Source organism: Hirsutella rhossiliensis (assembly GCF_020360975.1).
Source record: "Hirsutella rhossiliensis strain HR02 chromosome Unknown scaffold00005, whole genome shotgun sequence".
Taxonomy (NCBI): Eukaryota; Fungi; Ascomycota; class Sordariomycetes; order Hypocreales; family Ophiocordycipitaceae; genus Hirsutella; species Hirsutella rhossiliensis.
The window spans coordinates 2,966,625-2,985,484 of NW_025408671.1; the positions used below are offsets into that span (position 1 = coordinate 2,966,625).

An 18,860-nucleotide genomic window follows, 5' to 3' on the forward strand; every position below is an offset into this window, starting at 1 on the left:
CTCCTATCTCTCTGCCTTGATCGTTTGGATCCAACGGGCGACGGGTGGCTTGCTCGACCAGCCACTCAGTTCCTCGCTAATGATAACGACAGCTGGTGCCGGACTGACACAGCCGAGAGGGAGGGTGAGGACGGACCAGGGGAGGACGGGAAGAGAGGCAGCGGATACTGTGGCAGGCAGTGGATCATGGAGTGGTGGTGGTGGTGCCGCGACAACGTGGCGGTCGCCAGAACAAGGCAGCTACTGCCTTCTGGAGGTGACTGTGCCCGAGGGACGATGCATGTACATGCAGAGTAGTGTCCAATGATGGCGTCGCTTGCCTTTGCTGCTGCATGCATGGACCGAAGGTGTACAGGTGACTGCGCTGTACCTCTACCTTTTTTTTCTTCCTGCTCCCTACAGTATCAATGGAGTGAAAAAGACGGGGAAGGGTCCTGATTAAAGCAAGCTTTCCAAGCCCTGCCCTGCTGAACAAACGACGTAATTTGCATCCCGTAGCGCAAATCGACGTGCCTGGTTGGCTGGCCTCAGCGCGCTTCCGGCCCAGCCACGGTGGGGCCTCTTTGTTGGGTGGGTCCCGCTGGCGCAGTTTCCAGCTCCTCCCTCTCCGACTCTCTCTCCCCGCCCCCACTCACTACCTACCTCATAAGGTACCTAGGTAGGTACTGTACAGTAAAATAAGAGCACTCAGTCACCTATAAGTAGAGTCTGAGGCGAGTCGTCCGTCAGTGTTGTTGCAACAACCCCTTTTGGTCTGGTGCTGCAATGGCCAAGATACTTGTCTCCCCACTATCAGCCACTTTGGTCTACATTATACACCTAAGGTACCTTACCTACTCTTGAGCTGTTGGTTCATCCTTTGTTCCGCTTCCGTGTTTCCTCTCTTCCACCGCTGGATAGCATCGTCTGCTGCGAACTCAGGGGTCCGGACATTTGGACTTGATACCTAGCCTGCCGCAAATGCCGTCGCGCAAACGCCAGACAATCCATTGCCTCCCTATCCGTACGAGCACTGGTACCTCCAGGGCGTGTAGTACAAACAGCCCGGACATGACTTACATGCGGATACACACAGACAGGGCCAAGTGCCGCATGCACGAGACATGCTGGCCGACAACATGCCCGCCATCTCTGCAGATCCTCATGTCGATTTTCTGGCCCGCATCACCAGCAGAACCATTGACCATTCGTTGGGTGGTGGTGGTGTATGTACCGTACCGTAGCGATACTTGACAGCCCGGCTCGCTCTCGATTGCCGAGCACAGCCACCCTCCATTCAGCTCTCCTCTTCTGTGCATCACTTAATATCAGATTACGTCTCCGTATTTTCAACACCAGTGGCTGTGCTGCGATATCTACTGTACACGCGCCGCAATGTTGGCCAGATCGGTAGACATGGCTGAATGGGTGAATTGACTACAAAGTATAGGTTTTTCTTGCCATCTGCCCTCCCCCCACCCCTCATGAAGCCCGTGCATGCAATGCTCGTCATCAAGAAAAGCCGCGGCCATGACAGACTACGCCCATGGCATCAAATTTCGCCCTTTGCCCTCCCTCTCCGAGGGCAAAGGCCGCCCAAACGCCGTGATTGTGGATCCTTATGCATCCCAAGCCCATCTACCGCAATTCCATTCCGCCGTGGCGTCCGACAAACTGCCCACGAGGCCTGCTCCAGTTTCAATAAGTGATTCAGCGCGGATCCACCAGCGTCGTCGGAAGAAAGAATCATGAGAACCCGCTGCATCTACACGCTAGAACCCAAACCCGTCATGCTGATGGACGGGGCACCGGCCCGGGTGGTTGACGAACCATGCTGAAATGCACACCTTGTGGAAGCGGCAGAGGCATTCCAGTCGAGCCATGGCCACTCCGACAGTAAACTCTTCCAGGCATATCGTGCACTCCGCATCGTCAATGCAGTCCTTCTCCGTCGCTGCATACGTGTACATGCCTGTCCGCCGCGGAGCCGGGTGGGGTGCCGATTCTCCACCGCCGGCTCGAGGGCTGCCGTAGGTGCTATGCGCCTGGATGCACAAGCTAACGTGCGACTCGCGGAGGGCTTCAAAGTCGGGCAGCTCTCGCGACGGCAGCTCTTGGTGACATATTGGGCACTCGTCCTCCTCGGCAATCTGAGGCGGCGGCGGCAATGCGCGATGCCGCGACGATGATGACGCCGCCTCGCCGAACGAGCTGTGCCGATTCCGACGAGAAGGCGCCGGCGTACTAGAGGACGCCCCGGCAAGGTAGCGCTCGAGGGGAGAATGGTACGTTGTGCTGATCCGGGAGCTGGTGCCCGTTGAACCTCCATGGGCGGCGGGACTCTTAACATCGACATGTCAGCCTGGCACTCGAATGTGACTCTGCGCGGCACTCCTTCTCACCATGGTGACGCTTCTCCATCTGGGAGAGTAATACTGATAAGCGTCGCCGCCGCGACCTGCGGGAAACGGCGCTGCGTATGCGCTGGTAGAATGCGCAACTCCGTAAACGCTTCCGTGATTGCTCCGCGATCTCTGGTGAGAGGACCGAGGCGATGCTGCCGCAGACGACAATGGACTCTGCGGCGGCGCCGTGTTCGGGTCCGGCACGCAGGGGTTACAGAGTCGTACCCGTTCGCCCCCCGAAGGCCCGTTGGCCTCAAAGTATCCCGCCCCGAGGCCATCTAGCAGTAAACTCGGGGGCATGGAAAATTCCGACCCCGCAGGCCGCACAATGTACGGATGAGGTATGATTATCCGATGTGGGGAGCATGAGTTGCACACCACTCGTCCGCATTTCCTGCCCTGATATTTAGCCCAATCTCGCCCTTAAAACAGGGACATACCGAGAGTGACGAACCTGCAGTGATGTTTACGCACGAAGATGTTAAACTGCGTATGGCAGATGGGGCAGTATGTGACCTCTGCATCCGGCTGCCATCTGGGAAGCATGCATTCCGTAGAGCCGCCGTCAACAGCTTGCTCGCGAGTCTGAGGTAGTGTCCTGTCGTCCTCCGATGGCTGACCCGTGCGGAAGGCCGAGCCGCTCCGGCTCGTACGCGGAGTTAACCCCCTGTACTCGTCAGGTGTATCGTGAGACTGGGAGCGACGCCTCGAGTCCGGCCGTGATGGACCACCGTTGTTCTGCGTCATGGAGGATGTGCGAGAAGGGAGAGAAAGCTGTCCGTGTTCTATGCTCGCCGAACCGCTGAGGATTCCAGACGAAGTCGGTAGAGATGTCTCGACGGACCGAGGCGCGACTGTATCCCGGGGGGACTGAATGTCTTCCGTCCGCTGCACGTCAGGCATTCCGATATTACCAGCCGGGTCTCTCGAGGCATCTCTGCCGTTGTCAGAAGCTCCTGTAGTCATCGCGGGGCTGCCGTGAAGAGCCGTCGATTCCTGACCGACATCTGCTGTCGAGTTTCTTCTTTCGAGAATATGAGACGGGCAGTCGAAATACCGAGAGCACTCTTGATGGCGAAACCCATGCGTTCGCCACGGACAAGAATCCTGGGTGGATCGCAGGACATCGGTGGTCGAGGAAGACGTGGTAGGGGAAAGAGTATCGGCAGCTTCATCGATGGCAGTTGGCTCACCGATGGGGATGGGCCGTGACGGGCCAGAAGGGCTGGCCATACTGGGACATGAAGCGCCGAGTCGTCTGGGTGCGGTCGCGGAGAGAAGGACAGACGAAAGGCTTCCCTGGACGCTGGATCAAAGGGCCTCTGGAGTGGCGCTTCAGATGGGGCCCGAGCAATGCATCAGCCGCTGCGCCTTTTCCTGCCGGAAGCTAAATGAGTAACTGCCAATAGATACGGCACGGCCAACGATGGCTTCCGCCCGGGAGTCACGCCATGGTCAGAACCGACGGGCGGCGGCGAGGCGGGTAGCTTTGTCGTCCAAGGGGCGGACGGGATGGTGGATGACAGCGACGTGGTGTGAGGAGACAGGTGACGGAACGACCCTTGCGTTGAGCTGCTGCCCCCCTCCACTCTTAGTACCTTTGGCTTGCGGCGGGGCTCGGCTCATTGCCTGCCTGCCTTGGCGTATACTGTAGTAGGGGGCTTAATGGTCATCTGACTGGCTGCGTGAGGTATCTGGGTACACACGCTGCCGGCCACCCGCTCTGCCTATCTGGCCACCTGAAAGTGGGGGAGGGAGAGGGGAGGGGGGCTGGTGACTGCGCACCTAAAAGGGAAAGGCGACAAGCTACGTACCGAGGTAGCTTGCATCTAGTACTGTAATGAAAAATTACCTGGCTGCCAATTGAGCACCTTTGAGTCCGGCACGCTAGCATGCTCTGTGCCGGATAGGCAATTGATATTTTAGCGCCGTAGGCCGAATTAGAGAGTATACTATTTTATCCGTACTGAGAAGCAATACCTACGTCGCCGACCTTACTGTACCTTTTAGGTATGCCCCCCCCCCCGGACTTTCAGGTGGCCAGATACTAATGAGTCTTACTATTTTGCATAGACAAAATTCTCTATTTATATAGTCATATAAGAGCACCTAAACTTAAAGTACCTTAAAGTCACTTTAAGGTACTGCCTATACTTCCCTTAGCTGCCTTACCTAGGTACGTACCTACTAAGAAGGCCTCGATTACGAACAAGCGCACCCGAGCACCCCCTTGGGGAGGGGCCCTACTGTGGGGGTTTATCCCCCGCGCGAGGTGAGTGCGACGTGCAAGATCGCGACTTTTAAGGGACTTAAAAAATACACGAGGTCGAGTACTAATTACTAAGCGGATCTAGCCACTAATTAAAAGAGAGGATTTTAAGAAATTCTATGCAAATAGAGAAATATGTCTGTGCAAATAGTAAGACTCCTACTAATTAGGCAGAGCGGGTGGTCGGCGAGACGACACCCATTTCCCCCCAGTCTGCTCTCAGTGCGCACCCTGCCCAACGAGCTATTTCAGCAAGAATTTGATATCGGACACGTCGAAGTGAAACTTTGTAGGGGATTTCGGCCTGGTGCTCTCGATTAGTGTTGCGCATGGTTTAATCTTTATCAAAATCAAGATTCCAGGTCGCAAAAATCGGCACGATGCCTATAAGGAACTTAGCATTTAATGCATATCCTAAACAGCCAAGATTTATGGACAGAAAGACTTATTACTCTTGCAGGTCGAATTACCTGCAGCTGAGTGGGGAGCCTAAGCTTGTCGATGGGAAGAGTTTCCATACCGGTAGGGACATATAGCTGCAGGAGCTGGGGTGGCGTGAAGAAGAGTTTCGTAATGTTTAAGTGAGATAAATTGAGTATTGCTTTCAACCAAGATGGTCGTATGTGTGATGTCGTGCACAAAGGGGCTGCTGCCGCGAGGCTGCGACTCCAAATGGGTGCATCGTGATGTTGACTGAAGATAGAGATGCTAAGCTAAGTATCTACTTAGGTACCTAGCTAGGGCCGTGAAGGTCCTGTCCTTCTGCTTGGCAGCTGCCCGCAGTCACGTGCTATTATGGCGCTACAGGTAGGAGGAAGAGGAAAGGCCTTTTGCCCGTCAAAAGGACCTAGGTCGCTTTGCTGGACTCCCACGGAAGGAGCAGAAAAGAGAGATACTGGCCTAAGATCAAGTGCCCATCGATAACTCGATAGCGCGAGCAGGGTACGGATACAGATACTTGCATTACGCCCCTGCCACGCCACCTTTTCATGCAAACACCACGCGGCTATCCTTCTCTTGAAGGCTGGTGATGGCCCAGCTTCGTTGACCATACATCTCGGCTCGCTTGCCGGCAGAGTACACCGACACGGCATGCATGTCGAGATGTCTGGAAGGTCGCCTTCTATGCCCGGTACGCTTGCCCCAGACATGCAGGGGCAGCCACATGGTCAGCACGGCGGCAGAACCCCCTCCAACCCTCCCAGCATGTGGAGCCCATGACTACGAGGGCACAGTGACGTATATCAGGCAGACGTTTGTGGCCTGCGTGGTTGAAAGTTTACTGTCGTCGTCTGATAAACTGCAGTCGTTGTCCAGCCCAGCGTAGCCGTGACTTACAAAGGCCCGGGCCGATGGTCCGGCAATTCCAGTGTGGTCGATGCTGCATCCCCACACCAAACAGGACCAGGGCCAAGGGGGAGGCAAGAGAGGTAACGGCCGAGACCATGATGGCCGGCACTCGCATCTCGGGCTCCCTGGCGCCCCCACTTCGCTTGGTCAGATGGTCGGCTACCTGTCGCCTAGTCGGCCTCCTGCAGGAACCCCCAGCAGGGACCCGACAATGGCCGAGAGGAAGCACAGCCCACCCCGGTATGGCTTCAAAGAATAGGCCTGTTTGGAGGCCGTACCGACGTTGGACGTGACGGCGACCAGGAATCCGATCGTGGCTGCTTGGACGAGCGCTGCCCAGAGGACGGGCGGAAGAACGATGAGGCCAAACGGTCGGATCATCATCCTCAGCAGGTCTTCATCCATCATTTCCTGTTGAAGACTCTGAGCGAACTCCTATAGCTCTGCCCCCGGTACCCCCTGGCCTGACCTCAGTCTCAATCTCGGATTTCGCCCAAGAGTGAAGCGAAGAAGGGTGAGATTCCAGCTTCTTGGCAGACGCCCCAGAGTTCTTCTCACTAAAGCCCTCGTCGCGGGGAAAGGCTGTTTCCGAGATTCTAAAAGATGATCAAGACGAGGACGAGGCCAACCAAGGCAGCCCCGACCCAGGGATCTCTCGGCTCCGGCATCTGATTCCATGGCGGCGCCGAGGGCAACGGCTTGCCGCGACATGACGGGACGGGATGGGACGGGATGGGACCTCGTAGACGTGGCTTCGAGTGAGCAAGACGAGGTTTCGAGTGATGGCAGCTCCTGGACGTTTGGGCCACAGGTCTGTCGACACGAAGGAGCCCTTTATGAGTGACTCTCTATACTAAGGGCCCGGAGCACGATGGCCCGCGTCTGCCCGCAGCCGCGTCCTAGGGCTGGATGTGCCGTGTTGGATGTACGATATACCTAGAGTCGCAAGGTGCGCGCTCTTCGAAGTACACCCTTGATGCTGTCCATCTTCACTTCGCTTGCATGGGTAAGTTAACTACCTAGCTACTGGTATACAGACGTGGAAGGAGTACAGCGTCAGTGGATTTGTAGTCATCCTCGACGATGTCATCCTATGTCAGGGGCGAATACCCATTCTGGGGCGCTGCAGTAATTACCTTAAGTTACGGTGCAGCCCAAGGAGAAAGGTGGCAGGTCCAGATCTATCTATCCTAATTACCTTGGATCTAAAAGGATCTGAGTTACCGTGCGGGCGCACAACGGCCTCATTGGCTCAGCCGGCCGACGTACTGTATGTACATACTGGCGCGATTGCACCCAACCCACTGTACGTAGCGCCCGCCCGCCGTTCGCCCGCTGTGGATGCGCTGCAATGGACGGGCGTTGGTGGTGCCAGGCTTCATCGTTCATGAGCCAAAGGCGCTAAAAAGGTAACACACGTAGTACCTGGCCCCCTGCAACTTGTCCTTGGACAGGTGCGAGTCCGGCGCTTTCCTCGTCAGCTCTGGACCTCGTCTCTCACCTCGTCTCCGCGAGAAGCCTCCCCTTTTGGTTTCTTTTTCTTTTTTCCTTTTCCATTCCTGTTTTCTTCCCCAATCCATGGTCCTCTATCCGTACGCCCCTCGACGCCCATGCACTGGGACCCCCACCTGAGCGTCGTCGTCGTCGACTTCTACTACTCCGTACATAATTACCTGCGCTTCTCACCACGGCACCACCGACCACACCATCGCGGTTTCACCCTGTTGAGCTCCTTCAGAGAGCTCCTCCAGCCGCGCGTCCGATCCACCACGACTTTCTCCCGGCAGGCTGGTTGATTGATTGATTGTCCATGTGATTCCCGCCGGGCTTCATTTTCTCTCCACCCTTCTTCCCCCCTTCTTCCCCCCTTCTTCCCCCTCTATACTCGCCTTTCCTTTCTCGCCGCCTCCGGACCATCGCCTCTCCGAACTCGCCCAATCCTTCCTTTCCGATTCTGCCGGCCGGCCTCTCCTGCTGCTTCCACCCCCCAAGGCCCTCGCCATGGCCGGCCCCTCCCTCTCCCACATCCTCGATCCTCCTCGGCCACCGCCGCCAGTCCCGACGAGCCTCGACGCCGCATCCGTCTTCTCCCACCACACAGCACTGTCGGCCGCCCTTCCCATCGCCGGTCCTGGTCCCGGTGGCCCCGCTGCTGCCCAGCCAACGTCGGTCCCGGCTACGTCTTTTCCTGCCGAGTCCGTGCCCGTCCCCGCCCCGACCTTTGCCGCTCCCGCCTCGTCGGCCCAAGCCCCGGCTCTTCCTCCTGCCCAGCAGCAGAAGCAGTCCTCGCCGTCGTCGGCCGCCAAGGGCCACGGCAACAATTTCTATGCTTGCCGCGACTGTGGCCGCTCCTACTCTCGCCCCGAGCATCTCGTCAGGCACGTCCAGACACACACCCTCGGCCGCCGCTTCATCTGCGACATTTGCCACAAGTCGTTTGCGCGCAAGGACCTGCTGCGGAGGCACGTCGCCAACCACGAAAACGACTCGCCTCAGAAGCGCCGCCGCACAGCTTCTTCCCCTGGAGCCGGCCGCGTGACCCAGGCATGCCGCCCGTGTGCAGCAGCCCGTGTCAAGTGCGACGAGGCCAAGCCCTGCCGCCGTTGCCTCGGCCGCAAGCTCGTCTGCGTCTCTTCCGAGTCGGGATCCGCCGCTGCCATGCACCTTGTTCACCTCTCTGCCAACGCTCACACCTCCACTGCCGACCCCAACCCCGTCTCCAGTTCCGGAGACTTCCGAGGGGGATCCTACTCGCCCGCCTCCCAGGGCCAAGTGCGATCTGTCCTCGGCGGCTACGTGTCGAGCCAGGACGCTGCCACGGCCAAGAGCACTCCCCTGTCGCATTCGACATCCTACAAACCCGATGACAGCAACAGTCGGCTACCGACGCCAGACACGGCTGTCGAACAAGGTACGCTATGCGCCGCTCCAAGGCGGTCTCGCCCCCTTTCGCCATCGTCGCTGCGGCCGCCTGGACATGGACTGACCGGCCGCAGCCAACATCGTCCATCACAACCCCCAGTCCCTCGAGCCGCCCAACGTCATCGTAGACATGGACTGGGACCCCTTTTTCGACTTTCTGCGAGACGTTCTCTACGAACAGCCCTACGACCCGTCCAAATTTCCCGACTCGCAGGGCCTCGCTCCCCTGGACTTCTGCAACAATGCCAACCTGGAGCTGACCGACATGGACTTTGGGCTACTGGATCACTGGAACCTGGACGGCATAGTCGAGGGCACCCTGTCCGTGCAGGAGGTGGCCTCTGGCTCGGCAAACTCGGCCGACATATCTCAGATGCGGCAGAACCTGGTGCAGGCATGGACCGAGTCTCCCTGGCGCTGGGATCCCAAGAACAACGACAGCGGGTACAAGGAGCAAAGCTTCCTGCCCGTCCCGGCCACCGACACGTGCAGCGCCCAGCTTCAGATGAGGGGAAGGGGCTTCGAGAGAGTCGTGGCCGAGACGCTGGAGCAGCCGGGACGCGACCGCGTGCTGGCTATTGTGCTGTCGACGTGCCGCCAGAACGCCATGACCAACCGCGTTGCTGCGTCCTTCCCCACGGTCGAGGTCATGGACACGCTGGTGCACATCTTCCTCGCCGCCCAGGCCTGCCAAGCCGACGAATGGATTCACTTTCCCACCTTCAAGCTCAACGACCAGTGGCCCGAGTGGATAGCCATGGCGGCGGCCGTGGGAGCGGCGCTGACGTCCATGCCCACTCTGCGCAAGTTTGGGTTTGCCGTGCAAGAAGCCGTCCGTAAGTCGTCTGTCGAGGTAAAACTCCACTGCCTGGGGGCGCCGCATGCTCACATTTTCATCGGATAGGAATTACCATACCAACCCGGGTACGAAAACTGAGTGTCCAATGCGTCACCCCGTTACCATTCTCGTCTTGGAGGCTGACCCCCCGAGCGCAGTTTGAGGAAAACAACACCACCATTCAGCGGCTAGGCCTCGTGCAATCTCTGATTCTGGTCCAGGACCTCGGTCTCTTTAGTGGTAACCGGAGAAAGATGGAGATTGCCGAGTGCCATCTCCAGATTCCGGTGACGGTAAGGGACCCCCCGACTCGCCCTCTCCTCTCCCGGTGTTCCGCGACATCATCTCATGATCTCTCTAGATGATGCGCTATCGCGGTACGTTCCAGCGGTCAAAGTACCCGATGACTGTGATGGATCCCTCCGACGAAGGAGAGGTCCTGAAAAAAAAGTGGAAATCGTGGGTTGAGCGGGAGCAGTGGAAACGGTTTGTCAGGAAACGCCCGGGATAATGCCCTGGCTGACATGACTCCAGGCTCGTCTTCCACTGTTACGTCCGGGAGGCGCAGACGTCCATGACGACACTGACGAACCTCTGCATCTCCTACTCTGAACTCTCCCTCCCGCTTCCGGAAGCAAGGGAGCTGTGGCTGGCTGAAAATGCGGTTCAATGGAAGGAGCGATATCTGGAGAGGAACGCGGAGCAGAGCAAGAGAGCGCCGTCGGTGGGCGATTTGTTACACGACGTGCATCTCCTGACGCAGAACCACTCGCGCCTGGACGTGCAGTACTCGATATCCATCTTCCTGCACGGCTTCTGGGCGCTCATCCTCGAGTATCGCCAGCTGAGCTCGGTGCATCGGACCCGCTCCTACGCCAATGGCCGGGGGGGAGGCAACGCCATCCTGCTGCTGAACTCACGCCATCAGGAACTGGTCAAGGACCTGCAGAGCTTCCAGCTCATGACGGCCGAGTGGTCGGAAATGTCGGCGCGGGAGCACCTGCTGCTCAACCTGCTCATGCTCAACCTGCACGTCTCGCTCGACGACATGCAGCTCTTCTCGGGCAAGGAGGGCGAGGACCAGGCGCGGCGCATCTACCCGGTGCTACAGCAGTGGGCGGCGAGCGGCGAGTCCCGGTCGGCGGCGTGGTGCGCGGCGCAGGTGCTCCGGCACGCCAAGCTGTTTCCGCCCGACCATCTAACGGACTTTTACGCCGTCGCCGTCCACCACGCCGCTCTGGCGCTGTGGACGTACGGCGTCGTGGCCAGGGCTAACCGCCGCCAGCCCGCGCCGGCGACGCGGTTTGCCGCCGAGCCCGTCTTTATCGACGGTTCCGACCCCGTCGCAACCCAGAGGTTCGTCAGCCTCGGTCAGGGTCGCCCGCTGATCAGAGGCCCTACGCCAGCGGCGGCGGTTCGGGGGAGCGGCGGCGTATCGGCACCGGCGGCTGAAGCGTCACTGCTGGACCCGCGGGCGTGCATGGAGATTGCTCAGGACGTCCTGCGTTCCAACTTTTCGCGCTGCCAGGAGCTGCCGCCTATTGTCGAGAATCTCTGCCATGTCATGCGACAGCTCGGCAATGCGGCTTGGGCTGTCGGCCTCGGGTGAAGGAGTGCCGCCGTCCTTGGCTACACCTCGGACTTACCTACCTAGGCTTGGGAGGCCATCAGGCCGGCCTTGGGCAGCAACGCTGCAGCAGACGCGTCAAAGTCGGCGGCTTTGCATCAGGGCGCGCGATGAGGGCGCTCCGGAAAGAGGTGGAGGAGAAAACTAGCCAATGACACTCGGTGGCCAACGGGCCACACTGCGCGTACCCACGCGTGCTTGCATCGCCCACCACCTCTCAGGCGTGCCACTTTTTTGTGCCGTCTCACTACGTTGTACAAATTCCTCTAGTAGTGATGAGACGTCCTGGTCTGGGACTGTACCGAGCAGCTCATCTCTCCAAACCCCCTTGTCCTCTCCCGCACTTAAATCGTCGTTGGCTTGAATGGACGACGTTGACCAGTTTGTCGAGGCTCTTCTTACCGGCAAAGACCTGGGAACATTCCGGGCATGCCGATTGTTGGTCCCGTAAGTGGGCCTCCTGCTCTTCTCGCGGGGGTCTCCATATTATATGCGACCAACTTATGGACGCTGTCGCTGCACCAGTTGCTACCCGTTGGCTGGGCGCCTGGGGGCCAAGTCATGGACAGGAATCTTTACTAGTGACGTTGAAAGAAAAAGTACTTCTTTAGATGTGCTTCTCTATACATGCATTTGATAAATGTCGCGGTATATTTCTGTGATATTCTCTAATTAGCAACGATTTCTTCCCACTTCTTGAGCTTCTTACCGCGTTTTCCTGAGGTATTATGGTGTCGTGACACTGCAAGGCACTCTGGCTGCACTGAGGTTGAGGAATTGCGAAAATGGATGTCTTTTTATTCACCATGGTGTTGACAACTTCCTAACTATCTTCGTTATTATCCCAAGACAAGAAAAGGTAAAGGAAAGCATTGAATTAACGCCCTACTCTTCTGAGTTTTAAATACCGGGCTAGTATTATTATGCGATTTTTGATTGACTCGTTATATCTATTTTTGTCTAGTACATATGCAGCAATTGATAGTAATCAGACGTACTTCGTAAAACCAACTTCTTCACACCAAAGAGCGCAGGTACGCCGCGTAAAGCTGCGCAAGGGGCTTCTTATTACGTCGTAGATAGCCTTGATTATAGAAGTCAATTAACCCTACACATTGTAAGTCTTTAAAATGCCCAGAGTGGATGGCTCAGAGGGACCTTATTGGTGTTGGAGCGGATCATGTCCCAGGTTATGCCGCGGTTGATGGTGGTCTCAACGGTAATCGTGCACTTGGCAAGATCGATATGCTCTAGTGGATCGAAGGTCGTACCCTCTTTGGTCGTTGCCCCAAAGAGCATGGCAATGCCATGGTCGGGACCTTTACAAACGGATACTACTAGAGGAGATCTAGTCATGGGATGATCGGTAGCCCCCGTCGGTCCAGCCTTGCTAGGACAGTCTGGTTCCGCATATTGTCGCAGCTGCTGATTGACTCGAACCTTTCCTTCAGATATTGAAGTTGTCTGGAGAAGCGGGCCGTTATCCAATAAACGAAGGCCTTCGCGTCCACCAAGTCTTCGCCCAGACCGGGTCGTTGACCATGCTTATTGCAGAAAGTCCTCATCGCCCGTAGCGCCTTTTTCGCCAGAGTGCTCCGTTCGCACAATCCCATCCAATCGCCAACGCCTGAGATCGAGAAAAGACATGATATGAGTGAAATACCCGATATTCGTCATTCAGCCCAAGGATAGCGAAGCTCGTCGGGTGTTGAGCCGATCCCGATTCCCGTTCTAAAGACTTCTTCGACGACAAGCGTCGCCCAGGCAGCTTGGCCTTCAACCGGTCAATGGCCTCGGGAAATATATGGCCCAACTTGTAGGCGCCCTCGGGTAGGCGTGGGTCGGGGTGCTCTGCCAAGCCGTCCTGCACCGAAGGCGGGCGCAACGCCTCTAAAGCTGCCGCTTACTTCGCCGGGTTTCATCCCTTTGCTCCTCACTGGGTCGAAGCGGGTTTGCCATGAGGTGTTGTGCTGGATCGGTCTCGCTGGGTGCGACGCCATCCCACTCCTCCGACTTCAACATGGCCTTTTCTCTGATGGCCCCAACCTCGGCTTTGTTCCCTTCTCCGTCGAGGGTGATGAGCTGCCTGAGCTGTTCTTTAGTTTAAAGAAAGCATCATGAGTGTGCCAACGTTGGAAAGAGGGTTAAGAGACCAGGCCATCCTGCCTCTGAGCAAGGCTGCGCAAAGTGTGTGATATGCATCGTGATGGACGATGGCTGAAGGATGAAGAAAGCCAAGTTGGGCGAGTGACCGGCATGTCCCCTTAAAATACCCAACAGCGCGGGTGTTTGCAGCCGCCAAAGTCAGGCTGGGCGCTGCGCCGTCATTTGCATACTTGAACTTGTCAGTGAATCAACTCCCTATGAGCCATTTCTATTCGCTCAAGTGGTTCCACTGGTCATGCGGTGTGCCGCGGTATGCCGTTTGCGAAGAGCATCATTAGTGTGCCAACGTTGCGAATAGCGTTCAAAGGCCAGGCCATTTGCCTAGCAGAGCCATCAGGGTGATCGGCTCTCCTCCCCTACTCCCGTCCTTGGCATCTACCGATCCAAAGCCTGGCTTTGGCACTGTCATGACACACGTCAGCGATGAAGCTCCAGTAAAGCCGGCCAACTTACCATCTGCCAGTACACTCCGTTCTGCCTGAGTAGCTCCGCGTGGCTTCCCTTCTCCAGCAGCTTCCCCTCGCCGAGGACGAATATGACGTCTGCGTTCTGGACCGTGGCGAGGCGGTGCGCCACGACAACCATGGTGCGGCCCTGGCCGGCACGCTCAAAGGCCTCCTGCACAAGCTTCTCGCTTTCCGAGTCAAGCGAGCTGGTCGCCTCGTCGAGAAGCAAAATGTCTGGGTCACGCACAAGGGCGCGGGCAATGGCGACGCGCTGCTTCTGGCCGCCAGACAGCGTCACCCCGCGCGAGCCGACATTGGTACCGTAGCCCTCGGGCAAGGAGACGATGAAGTCGTGTATCGATGCGGCCCGGCAAGCCTGGTGCAGCTGCGCATCGGTCACCGTCGTCTCATCGACGCCAAGCAAAATGTTTTCCCGGATGGTGCCTGCATCAAGACCCGTCAACACACGCCTCAGCCAGAGATTGTCACAGAAACTTGTGTTATTCTCACCTTGAAAGAGAGTCGGCTCTTGGGCGACGAGCGACAGGTGACCCCGGTAAGCATGCAGGTTGACCTCAGTGATGTCTTTGCCGTTGCATAGGATTCGCCCCTTATCGAGATCGTAGAACCTATCAAGCAGCCGTCAGTCAGTCCATCAAGTCGGCGGCTCACGACCAAGAGAACCCACCTCTCCAGGAGCGAAATGATGCTCGTCTTGCCACAGCCCGAGGCGCCCACCAGGGCCGCAAATTGCCCCTTTTCAATCGTCAAGCTGAGCCCTTGGAACACGGGCAGGGTGCGCGTGGGATATGTAAAGTGCAAGTTGTCCAGCTCAATCTTCATGCCCCCTCGAGCATCGGGAATTGTCTCCTTTGTTGAGGCACCGTCACTCAAGCGCGACTCCCTGACGTTGAGGATGCGGTTGGCCGCAGCCGTGGCCTGGGCGGCATTGGGCCCGAAACTCAACCCCTGCCCGGCTGCCTCGCCCGACTGCACCGTCGCCATGAAGCACACGAAGAAGTTGAGGGCTTGGTACTCGCCCGTGGCCAGGAGGCGGCCGCCGTAGTAGAAGACGAGGGCCTGGCAGGCCATGGTCGTGCTGTCAGACAGCGCAAACAGCAGGCTGACCCATCGCGCCTTTCGAAAGGCCTTGGCCACATGGCCACGGCAAAGCTTCTCGAAGCGCTCACACGTCGGACCCTCTAGGGTAAGCGACGTCACGGTTCTGTACGCACCGATGCTTTCCGACGCGAACTTGGAGCTCTCGGCAAAGACTTCGTTGTTCATCTTGTCAAACTCGATTTCGTACTTGAAGCGCCAGTACGCCGTCGCAATGCTGATGGGCATGACGACGCAGCACGCCACGAGCGCCAGCTTCCATCCAAAGGCAAAGGCAATGGCAATGGATCCGCAAAGGTTGAAGACGGCAATGTACACGCTGGCCATATTGGAGCCCATGAGCTCTTCGAGCTTTTTGGGGTCGCCGGAGGCACGCGCCGTCATGGTGCCCTGCGAGTTGTCCTCGTCGTCGAAAAAGGCCGTCTTCTGGTGCAGGATGGCTTCAAAGTACTGCTTCTGAAACTTTGCGCGAACAATCGTTTCCATTTGCGTCGAAGAGAGGAAGCAGCCAAAATACCCGAGGCCGACGCCAACAGCCAGTGCCACCCACATCAGGGACCAGAACAGACTCTCCGCTGCCAGCTGAGAGCCGGTGTAGTTGAAGACAATGACGACGTGGGCAAACAGGAAGGCCTGCAGCGGGACGGCAGCCCCAGAACAGGCAGCGAAGAAGATGGTCAGTGCCATCAGCCACCAGTACTTTCTCGACTCGTACAGGAGCAGCCCGAAGCTCGAAACAATGTTTCGCTGCTTCTCCTGCTTCCCCTCGGCTGGTTCGTGGACGAGCGACATGGCACGGCTTGTCTTGCGCGACAGCGGCAAGTTCTCGCCATCCTTGCCGTCGCTATCGTCGGTTGCCTCGTCAGCTGGCTCGCCTAGGGAGAGGGCTTGGGCGTTGACGAGGGCGGCATAGATGCCTCCCTCCTGTGCAATGAGGCTCTGGTGCGTGCCCGACTCAGCCATACGACCCTTTTTGATTACGACGATGCGGTCTGCCTTTTTGACCGTTGACAGACGGTGGGCGATGGTGATGGTAGTGCGGTTCTGAGCAACCCTGTCGAGTGCCGCCTGGACGATGCGCTCGCCGCGGACGTCGATGGCACTCGTTGCCTCGTCGAGGATGAGAATTTTGGGCTTCCGAACAATGGACCGGGCGATGGCAATGCGCTGACGCTGGCCTCCGGACAGCTTGGCACCACTGTCTCCGACGACTGTGTCGTAGCCCTGATGGTTTCGTCAGCTTCCCACTCGTGCTAGGGGCGGTCATTGTCGACTCACCGTCGGGAGCTTGTCGATGAATTCGTCCGCAAAGGCCTCCTTGCAAGCCTCCCTGACAAGATCCCGCTTCTTGTCCTCGGGCTCATGCTCCCATTCGGTGCCCACGAGTCCGTAGGCCACGTTGACGTAGATGGTATCGTTGAATAAGAAGGGTTCTTGCTGGACGAGTCCTATCTGCGAGCGCCACCACTTGAGGTTGATCTCGTCGAGAAGGTGGCCCGAGGTGGAGATGCTTCCATTGAGCTTGATTGGGGGGCCGGTTTCCTCGGGCTCAGCTGCGCCGGAATCGTCTTCATCATTTTGGTCCTCGGGGTTGTCTTTGTCTTTCTTTCCCTTCTTGTCCTTTTTCTGTTCCACGGCCTTGGCAATGACATATTGTTCCTTTAAATTATACCACCTCTCAATCAGCCCGACTATCGTGCTCTTGCCGGAGCCTGAAGGACCGACAATGGCCGTGATTTTGCCGGCTTCGATCCGGAGGTCCAGGTCGTCCAGAACCTTGACATGTGGCCGGCTCGGGTAAGCAAAGGTGACGTTCTGCAAGACGATGTCATCCGTTGCAGAGACTTGAGGAGCCTTAAGATGCCCCTTGTCGGGCTGGGGAGCGTCGATGACGGTGAAGAATTGGCAGGCAGCCACGGTGGCTTTGCTGACGGCCAGCAGAGGCGTGGAGACGCGCTCGAGGGAGAAAACGACCATCATAACGGAGAACAGGACACTAAATCTCGGTGAGCGGCATGTCCGCATCGCACCACAACCCGACATGTAAAACTCACATGACGACCGTGGAAACATTGTCCAGGCGGCCCTCCATGTACGACTTTGCCCCGTACCAAAAAGCGAGGCCAAAGGCGGCATAGGCGGCAAAGAACTGAAGCATGTTAGCCCAGACTGGCAGCCGAAACAAGAGGAGGGGAGGTAGGTGGTGAGGCGACTTACGATGAGTCCAAACTGGAGAGCCACAAAGGGGCTCGTGATTCGTGCATGTCGCTTGGCTTCTTCGACATGGACGGCATACTTGGCGGCGATACGAGACTCGGCACCGCACGCCATGATCATCCGGACGCTGGCCAAGGCCTCGCTCGCGACGGCCGAGGACTTTGATTCGGCCTGCAGTGGGCAAGCATGGTCAGCGTTTGAATTTTCCTGCTTTTCACTTGTATCTCACTCGGGTTGATTGTTCGGCGAGACAAACTCGGCCCAGGAGCACCCACTGTCCCTCTTGTCAAGAATGGGGGTGAAGGGCTCTGACCTTTGCCACGCGGCCCTGATACTTGACGATGCAGGGTAACAGCAAGCTGACAGTCAACAGGATGAAGAGGATGGCTGCAGAGGTGACGAGTGTGAGAGACCAGCTATTGACGAAGGCTATGACGATGGCGGCAATAATGGTAGCCATGAACTCGACAAAAACGCCGAGCTTCTCCGATATGCCCAGCTGCAGCACATTGCTGGTGGTGGTGATTGTAGTTGTTGCATAGCCAGGAGGCATAGAGTCAAGGACATGGATGCTCTGGCCAAAGAGACGCTCGAGATAGTGCAGCCTGATGGCGGATGAGAGGCGGATGCCGATCATGCGGAAACACAGCTGGTGGCAGCAGAGGCTCGGGCATCAGCAACCCAAATTTACCATCGGCTGAAGAGACTGGCGCGAAATACCTTGTTGATGTAGTTGAGTCCGAGGCGGACAACGAAGAGGGCAAACATGTACAGGCTGGCAAGGAATAGCCGGTCAGCATGTGCGTGCTCAGTGGATGCTGGGCTGGCTCACGATAGTTGGCTCAGCATGGCGCGAAAGTGGTCTCTGTCGGCTTCAGTCTGCGGTGCAAAGGCGGTGAAGTTGCCGACGAATTTGCCTGCGGAACGGTGGCCATTAGCCTTTGAAGGCCCAGACGTCGTCGTGGAGCGGCTCATGCTCACCAAAGACGACATTCATCAGGGGCAGGGTGATGCCCGCGCCGATGGAGGCCAGCACGCCGGCAGCGTATGCAACGAAATCCCATGGCTTGGCATAGCTAAAGACTCGCTAAAGCGCAGAAAGCAAAGGGAGGAAGAGGTCAGCGGCCACGGGGCACGACTTGAGGCTCGGGAGAGGTTGAGACGCACGAGGTAGTCTTGAAAGGTTGCCGTTCGCTCGGGTCGGGGCTTGGTTTGGGCTTCTGGGATCGGGGAACCGTTCGCGGGGCGGGTTGGTGTCGAGGCCGAGACGGCCTTTTCGTCGAGGCTCATGATGCTATCGTCGTGCGCGCGGGTGCGACGTCCATTGAAGCCGGCGGTGTCGAATTTTGGGCGTGATTGTCACTGAAGACGAGGACGAGGAAGCTGGGAAAGATCCAAGTCGGATGCACCTGCCGTGATATATGCCGCAGCCATCTGCCACCTGCCCCCTGCCCCCTGGATTCTGCTGCCTGATGGCGCCTGCCCTGCTGTGTACTGTAAATGGTACCTTGGGCGACGAAAT

At 57.7% G+C, this 18,860-nt stretch overlaps 3 protein-coding genes across 3 annotated transcripts; 1 reads left to right on the plus strand and 2 right to left on the minus strand.

Moving 5' to 3' along the window:
• Positions 1 to 1,751: 1,751 nt before the first annotated feature.
• HRG_05627 (FYVE zinc finger domain-containing protein) lies at positions 1,752 to 3,131 on the minus strand (the record flags this gene model as incomplete). The annotated part of the gene is made up of 5 exons (XM_044864098.1): positions 1,752 to 2,321; positions 2,382 to 2,558; positions 2,610 to 2,778; positions 2,839 to 2,919; positions 2,962 to 3,131. The coding sequence occupies 5 exons, from the start codon at positions 3,129 to 3,131 to the stop codon at positions 1,752 to 1,754; spliced, it is 1,167 nt and encodes a 388-aa protein (XP_044720630.1).
• Positions 3,132 to 8,004: 4,873 nt separating this feature from the next.
• HRG_05628 (fungal specific transcription factor domain-containing protein) lies at positions 8,005 to 11,372 on the plus strand (the record flags this gene model as incomplete). The annotated part of the gene is made up of 6 exons (XM_044864099.1): positions 8,005 to 8,914; positions 9,000 to 9,761; positions 9,830 to 9,849; positions 9,922 to 10,056; positions 10,125 to 10,249; positions 10,298 to 11,372. 6 exons carry the CDS (start codon positions 8,005 to 8,007, stop codon positions 11,370 to 11,372), a joined length of 3,027 nt encoding a protein of 1,008 aa, XP_044720631.1.
• Positions 11,373 to 13,931: 2,559 nt separating this feature from the next.
• Positions 13,932 to 18,628, minus strand: HRG_05629 (ABC transporter domain-containing protein; the record flags this gene model as incomplete). Its single annotated transcript, XM_044864100.1, has 13 exons — positions 13,932 to 13,958; positions 14,010 to 14,446; positions 14,513 to 14,631; positions 14,691 to 16,117; positions 16,175 to 16,345; positions 16,400 to 17,117; positions 17,176 to 17,270; positions 17,339 to 17,509; positions 17,652 to 17,987; positions 18,059 to 18,113; positions 18,171 to 18,255; positions 18,320 to 18,425; positions 18,506 to 18,628. 13 exons carry the CDS (start codon positions 18,626 to 18,628, stop codon positions 13,932 to 13,934), a joined length of 3,870 nt encoding a protein of 1,289 aa, XP_044720632.1.
• Between the last annotated feature and the right edge of the window lie 232 nt (positions 18,629 to 18,860).